The sequence below is a fragment of the Mus pahari genome, chromosome 14 (assembly GCF_900095145.1).
Source record: "Mus pahari chromosome 14, PAHARI_EIJ_v1.1, whole genome shotgun sequence".
Taxonomy (NCBI): Eukaryota; Metazoa; Chordata; class Mammalia; order Rodentia; family Muridae; genus Mus; species Mus pahari.
Genome location: NC_034603.1, coordinates 88,223,407 through 88,230,796, shown reverse-complemented (window position 1 = coordinate 88,230,796; position 7,390 = coordinate 88,223,407). Strand labels below are relative to the sequence as shown.

At 48.1% G+C, this 7,390-nt stretch overlaps 1 protein-coding gene across 1 annotated transcript; it reads left to right on the top strand.

Moving 5' to 3' along the window:
- The first annotated feature begins 2,135 nt into the window (after positions 1-2,135).
- LOC110332679 (testis-expressed protein 19.2) lies at positions 2,136-4,585 on the top strand. The gene is made up of 3 exons (XM_021213990.1): positions 2,136-2,622; positions 2,907-2,980; positions 3,110-4,585. Exon 3 carries the CDS (start codon positions 3,199-3,201, stop codon positions 4,150-4,152), a length of 954 nt encoding a protein of 317 aa, XP_021069649.1. The 5' UTR covers positions 2,136-2,622; positions 2,907-2,980; positions 3,110-3,198; the 3' UTR covers positions 4,153-4,585.
- The last annotated feature ends 2,805 nt before the right edge of the window (positions 4,586-7,390 follow it).

Here is a 7,390-nt window from a genome sequence, read left to right as displayed (position 1 = left end):
ATCTCTGGAACACAGCTTCTTTGTGCTCTCAGAAAACACTATCCAAGAAGATTTCACCTCAATGATGCTGGTCTCTTAATCACAGATAATTTCTTAGCTCCAGCTAACCAGCATCAATAGTCCCAGTAATGTAAAGTTTTCACTTTAGTAGTTCTGGTATCTTGTTAATCACAGCTGATTCTTCGGCCCCAGCTAACCAGAACCACAGAATCTTGACAATCAAAATAGCAATGACACTGAAAAGAGTCTTTAATCTTCCCTCTGAAATTGTACAAGCCAGGCCTTTATCTTCTGCACTGTTCTCAACATTATCTTCCACGCTCCTACACAACATCTCACAAAGCTCTTAACACCAAATGGATCTTTTGGCCCAAAATTCCAAAGTCCTTCCACAGTCCTCCCGAAAACATGGTCATGGACCATGGAATACCCCACTATGCTGGTACCAATTTGTCTTAGTCAGGGTTTCTACTCCTGGACAAAAACCAAGAAGCAAGTTGGGGAGGAAAGGGTTTATTCAGCTTACACTTCCACACTGCTGTTCATCACCAAGGAAGTCAGGATTGGAACTCAAGCAGGTCAGGAAGCAGGAGCTGATGCAGAGGCCATGGAGAGATGTTACTTACCGGCTTGCTTCCCCTGGCTTGTTGAGCCTGCTCCCTTATAGAACCCAAGACTACCAGCCTAGGGATGGTCCCACCCACAAGGGGCCCTTCCCCCTTGATCACTAATTGAGAAAATGCCTTATAGCTGGATCTTATGGAGGCATTTCCCAACTGAAGCTCCTTTCTCTGTGATAACTCCAGCTTGTGTCAAGTTGACACACAAAATCAGCCAGTACAAACCCCAATAATTCTTTTTTTTTTTTAAGTTTTATTTTTATTTGTATTTGGGGGGGGGTGAGTGTGCCATATGTGTATAGGTGAAGTAGCTAGAAGAGGCTATCCGATCCCCTGGGGCTAAAACTTAAGGCTGTTGTGAGCCACTTCTCTAGTACAAGACATTTTTGAATAACAATGGCCATCATAGGCTCATATATTTGATTGCTTAGTCATGGGACGTGACGTACATTTCTAACTGTGATCTGGCAATATTTATCTGTTTGTTTATTTTTGTTTTTTGTTTTTTTTTTTTTAAAAAAACAGGGTTTCTCTGTGTAGCCCTGGCTGTCGTGGAACTCACTCTGTAGTATCTTTTTAAAAAGATTCCTCAGGAACCCTGCTCCCTTTCAGACAAAAAAAGAGGTTGGAGAGCGAGAGGGTAGCCCAGCGTGATGCAACTCTACACTCAAGCTTGGATCCTTTCAGTTTCTGACCGTGATAAATCATAAAAACGACCGCTTATTTCATGTCATTTCTAATTTTTTTTTTTTTTTTTTTTTTTTTTTTTTATCACAACTGTCATTTCCCAGTACTTGCAAGCTCATGTGGCTTCAGACTCCATTTGGTCCTGAAGGAAGAAGAGCTTCAAGAAAACTGTGCCAGCTCTCACTCAATACAACTAGCTCACCGCACAGTGCAGCTTTTGTGCTTCTCTGGGTGTATTCAAAGGTGATAAAAGCTTAAGTTTAGAAATTCAACGCAAAGTTGGTAATAGCTTTTTAAAATACCAAATTACCAAACCCCAGAAAGCAAGCAGATCTTCTTCAAGAGTGAGTGGTTAAAGGGATACATTCTTTTGATGAAGTATTACTGAACGCTGAAGGGAAACTTGCTTCCTGCTGTCCCAGGGCGCCCAGGAAACCAAGTCACATGTTCCTAAGGAAGGAAACCATGGTAGTTTCTGCATGCTTGAGGCCAGACGTGACATTCTGGACAGGGCAAAAAGGTTGCAGAAGTCGAGTCCAGGGCCTGGGGAGAGCAGGGTCCTGAGGGCAGCACCGAGGGTCTGTAGAAAGAGTGAATCTGGCCCTGTGATGACAGAGGAACATCACTACACCGGTGCCTAACCCCGTGGGATGTCCAGAGTGGACTGCGGCAGATTTTAACAAATAAACCTCTGTGTGGTCAAGGTTGAGCTCAAGGCTGAGGTCCAGAGGGAGGCTGCTGGAAACCTTGTATCTTATGCTTGGTTTTTCCTGAGTCCCAGACTCCTCTAAGGATAAACTCTACAAAGAATTTCTTTAAGGAGTCTAAGAACAAAAAGACCCNGAGAAGGCAACTGTGCTTAGCCTGCAGTTGAGAACTGAGCGAGCAGATTCCCAAGTGTTCAAGAACTTTTACTGAAGAGACAGGGAAGAAGGAATCGACTTTTCCAAACAAGATGTGCCGCGGGCCCAGCTCCGAGCCCGGACCTTCGAGTCCCTCGAAGGCACAGGGATGAGGACATCGGGCACCTCTAGAGCACACAGGAAGCACTCAGGGCGCTCAGGTGTGCGCAGGGGAGCAGCGCATGCGCGCTGTAGGAGGCACCAGGCCGCATGTGCGCTTTGGGGGCCAGAGTGAGTCAGCGTTTCGCTTCCTGAGGTTTTGCGGCCTCATGGGAGATATGTAAATGAGCTGGAGCATCATGGGCGTTGGCGCTTTATAAGGCCGTGTGGTCCTGGCTCGGTGTTCAGTGCTCAGCAAGGAGAGCCTGGCTTCAGAGTCCCTTTGCTGGCTACCTGGGCGCTCAGTCAGGGAGGTAAGGATGGGAATGGGCTGAGCCGGGGCTGGGACGGCTTGGATGCCATGGGCAGAGAGGAGGTCCTCTTGGCCTAGGCTTCCCGACTTCTTTGGTTGGTTGCCGGGCCCAAGTGTGAGGTTGGGACCTTGAGTCCTGAAGACACTTCTAATGTCGTGGGTGTGGCAAGAGCACCCCAGCCTGTCCAGAGTGAGCAGGGAGCCCCGGGGGCCAGAGCCCCAACACCCTTCTCCTCAGGGGGCCCAGCAGGGGGGAGCCAAACCTCATTTTCTCTGCCTTTCTAGCTCCCCAGACATTGGAGCAAGTGTGAAGCTGAAGAAGTTTCTGGAAGCTCAAGCCTGTCTACTTTTCCAGAGAGGTATTTATTGAATTTTCACCCAGTTCTTTACCACTGACCCGTGTCCTGGAGCCCCAAAGCCCCTAGACCTCCTTCTGTGCCCCATTTTCTCCCGTTTCTCTCATTCTCACCTTTCCCACCTATTTCTAGCGTCTGTGGTCCCGTTGACCAGACCTCCTGAGTCCATCGAGCAAGCCTTCCTCTGTGTGTCCGCTTAGCAGCAGACAGACTTCTTGGCCATGTGTCCCCCAGTCAGCATTCGCCATGGGGCCAGGGGCATGTCCTGCCTCTATGGGGCGTGGCTGTACCATCTTGTCCATGGGGAACAGATGAAGATCTGCTTTGCTTGCTTTAAGGCGGCTTTCCTGGTCGTTAAGAACATGCTGGAGATGGGAGACTGGGAAGAAGAAGTGTGGGATGCTGAGCCCATGGAACTCTCAGAGGCAGGGTCTGAGCCGGAAGAATGGCCCGGTCTTAGCTGGGGAGAGGGCCAAGGTCATCTGCCACATGGCATCTCTGTCTCTGCAGGTTCTGGGGCTCAGGGACCCCAGCCTGTGCCCACTGAGCTGGGGCCTCAGGAAGCTGTACCCCTGGATCTGGGTCCTGAGGATGCTGAGTGGACCCAGGCCCTTCCCTGGAGATTTGATGGCCTCTCTCCCTGCTCTCACTGGCTCATCCCTCCTCTGTCTTGGTGGGATATTTTCAATGTAAGCCCATCTCCTGGGCAACCTGTATTGTTGGAGTTGAGCCCCACCTGGCCCATGGACCAGTTGGAAGCTGAAGCTTGGTTGGTAGGCCTGAAGTTCGTTTTTCTTCTGGGTGGCTTTGACGCCATTTGCTACATGCTGTCAATGACTCCCTGTTGGGCTGTGAGAACCCGTGTCCAGCGCTGGCAGGTGTTGCTGGACCCTGGAGAGGTGAGAGTGGCCCAGCTGCAGAATGCACCTGAACAGCAAGACCTGCACCGCTGGAAGCTGAGCATCCTGGAGTCCTCAGAGCTGGGAATGGAGCTGGTGCCTGCTGACTGCAGCCTGCAAAAGGGAGGCTTCAAGGTGCACTCTTACTTGCCCTGGCACAATAGCACCCCAGAGGCCTGGAGCAGGGAGCCAGGGGAGAGGCTCCTCGTGGTAGGAGTCATCTCTCTGAGGGAGTTGCCCTGCTTCCGTTCCCCCTCCCCTGATCCACACAATTGAGGGACTGGTGCTTGTACTACCCCCAGGTCCCCCAGGGACTGAAGAGCCACAGGTTGCCTCTCAGCCACAGGTCCTGAAGGATGTCCATCATCTTGAGGGAGGATCTGGATCAGCCTGGGGTTGGAGCCTCAGGGAAGCTGGGTTTGTCCTTAGTTGACAGTTCAGTGTTCGGAAGGTTAGGCGCAGCTTCATGTGCAGGGCGAAGACTGTTGTGCATCAAGCATTATGGGGGACGGTCACCGGTCCTTCCCCAGTTCTGCTCTAGTTGTAGGCGGGGACACAAGAAGTGTGACACCAAGTCATGCTGGTTGATCCCATGTTCTGCACTTGGCTTTCTCTGAGGGGCTGTGAGTCCTGGATTCAGGGTTGACTGCTTGTGCAGTTTGTGCTCTGTGCATGTTTCTGTTTTAATAAAGTTACTGTTTTCATAGAAGTGTTTTTGCAGTCTCCTCATTGGGCCCCGATAGGTTGTTGACCTCTTCTCCTGGTGAGTAGCTCACTGGCTTAAGATCCCACAGAGCTGGCAAGGGGACATTGGGTTCTCTTCTGTTTGCTAGGTCACATGGTAAGTTTTTCTCAAGTGTATCAGCCACATCTTCATAACCAGAATGTACAGGACTAAAATGCACAGGACTAAAATAGAGGTAGTTTTTCCGTATATTGAGGAGTAGTGTCTCATAGATTGACAGGAGATGACACAGGCTTGTAATCCCAGAAGTTGCATTAGAAGCTTGGTCACGTTAATCTACATACTGAGTTTGAAACCAGTCAGGGCCAGTGATAGCCACTCTCAAAAAGACAAAATAAAAAAAGTGGGTTTTTTTGTTTTGTTTTTGTTTTTCCTAATAATGAGAGCCATCCACTGCCTGACCCGTGCTGGGCCAGGACTTGCGAAGCATATACCGTGTGCTTTCTTTTCTCATTTTTAAAAAACCTTTTATTTGTTGTTTTGTTGTTTTTCTTTTTAAATTTATTTAAAAATTTTTATTATATATGTAAGTACACTGTAGCTATTTTCAGACATACCAGTAGAGGGCATCTTATCTTATTACAGATGGTTGTGAGCCACCATGTGGTGATTTGAACTCAAGACCTCTGGAAGAGCAGTCAGTGCTCTTAACTGCTGAGCCATCTCTCCAGCCCGTGCTTTGTTTTCTAGGATGAAGCTTCATTTCAAAGCCCAAGCTAATCTTTAACCTTTAGCCATCTTTCTGCCTCTGCTTCCCAAATGCTTGGGTCGCGTGCACAGGCCGCTATGTCTCAGGAGAGAAATATCATCTGTTAATTGTCCTGGAGTTGAGTACATGAATCTAATCTTTGGTTCTACATAAATGGTTCCTGGGCTGTGGGATGGGGTGCATGGTATGGAGCCCTGCAGAAGCTCTGCTTTCCCCACCCACTGAGCTTTATGACCTGTTGGTGGCTTCTGCTCCTCCAAGGATCCTGGCAGCCGTTACACAAGGCTCACCTGTGTTCTTCATCTCTTGCCATTCATGAGTGCTGATTAGCACCCCTGCTAATCAGCACTAACCATGCACCTTGACACATTTCTTTCCATTTGTTTGTGTGTGTGTGTGTGTGTGTGTGTGTGTGTGTGTGTGTGTGTGTGTGTGTGTGTGTCAACTGGAGTTAACAGCCAGTTGTGAGCCACCGGCCCTGGGTGCTGAGAACCAGACTTTTGGTCCTCTGAAACTGCAATGCAATGGTTTGAAGGGAATATCCTACATAGTTTTCAGCATTTGAATACTTGGCCCCCAGTTGCTGGCACCAGTTGTGGGCTGTTTAGGAGGCATGCTATTGTTGGGGAAAGCATGTCACCAGAGGCAGGCTTTTAGGAAAAGACTTGTACCACTTTGAGGTCTCTGCCTCCTGCTTGCAAATCAAGATACGAGCTCCGAGTTTGTGTTCTAACCAACATGCTGCTTGCTGCTGTGCCTTTCTGCCACGAAGGAATCTTACTTTCTGGAACCATATGCCCAAATAAATCCTTCTGGAAATTTCTGTGCTCATGGTGTTTTAGCACATTAAAAAAAAAAAAAAAATACAAGCAGCAGCGCTGAGAGCTGCAGTGCCATGTGCTTGTTTTATGGAAGATGAAGCTCAGAGCTTCAAGCATGCGAGGGATGTTTGCAAGCATGAGAGACGGAGTTACAGGAAATTGTGAGCTGCCTGATGTGGGTGCTGGGCCCTGAACTTGGGTCTTCTACAAGAGCAATACACACTCTAAGCTGCGGAGCCATCTCCAGCTCCAGGCTTTCACTCTTAAACTCTTGGCTAGCCTTAAATTTCAAGCAATCCTCTTGCTTCAGCTTCCCAAGTATGTGGGTTTCAGGTGTGTGACCCCACATTTGGCAAGAAATGATGTAGAAAGAATATCTTATGTGTGTGTGGATGTGGCATCTGTCAATAATAAATCTGATGGCCTATGGCTTAGGCAGGAAATAGAAGGTGGGACATCCCGGAGGCAGAAAGAATTCTGGGATAGAGCCAGGCAGGAGATCTGCTCAGGGAAGATGTGAGGAGACATCCACAGGGTATCTGAGCACAGGTAACCAGCCACATGGCAGAATGTTAAGTTAAAATAAACGGGTTATCCTAAGTTATCTAGTCAGAGAAGAGCCTAGCTATATGGCCAAGGTATTTGTAAATATATTTTGAGTCTGAGTCTTATTTCTGGGAGCATGGGACTGGAAGGAAGAGCCAGAATCTAACTACAACAAAGTGGTCTTCGAGTGTCTCTGAGCAGCCCCACAGAATGGAATGGGCTATCTGCGGATGGCACTGGAGTTATGTATAAATGCATACGCCATAAGCTTTGGTGTCTTGCCCAATTAGCTTATAACTTAATCCCCCAGCCTCTTTCCCTCTTTAGTTTTTATGTGAATAAATGCTTAGACCATAAGCTTTGTCTTGTTCCCTGACTATTTTGTAACGTATTTACCTGTTTATTCTATTTTATGTCTTCCATATTGTTGGTCACCTCTCCTGAGTTTTGTGGGACTATCTCTTTCAGCACTCTGGGAAAATCTCTCATGTCTGACTCTTTCCCAGAATTCCTCTCTCTATCCCTGCCAGAATTCCCACCTCCTATTTCTTTCCTCAATCAATATATTGGCCATAAGCTCTTTTATTGACAGGGGATGCTTCCATGCAGTTCACAGGAGATTCTGTCTGTAGGGGAGGGTGTCAGCAGACCCACCTTACCTAGCCCCTGATCTGTACAGTGTCTGACAGCCAT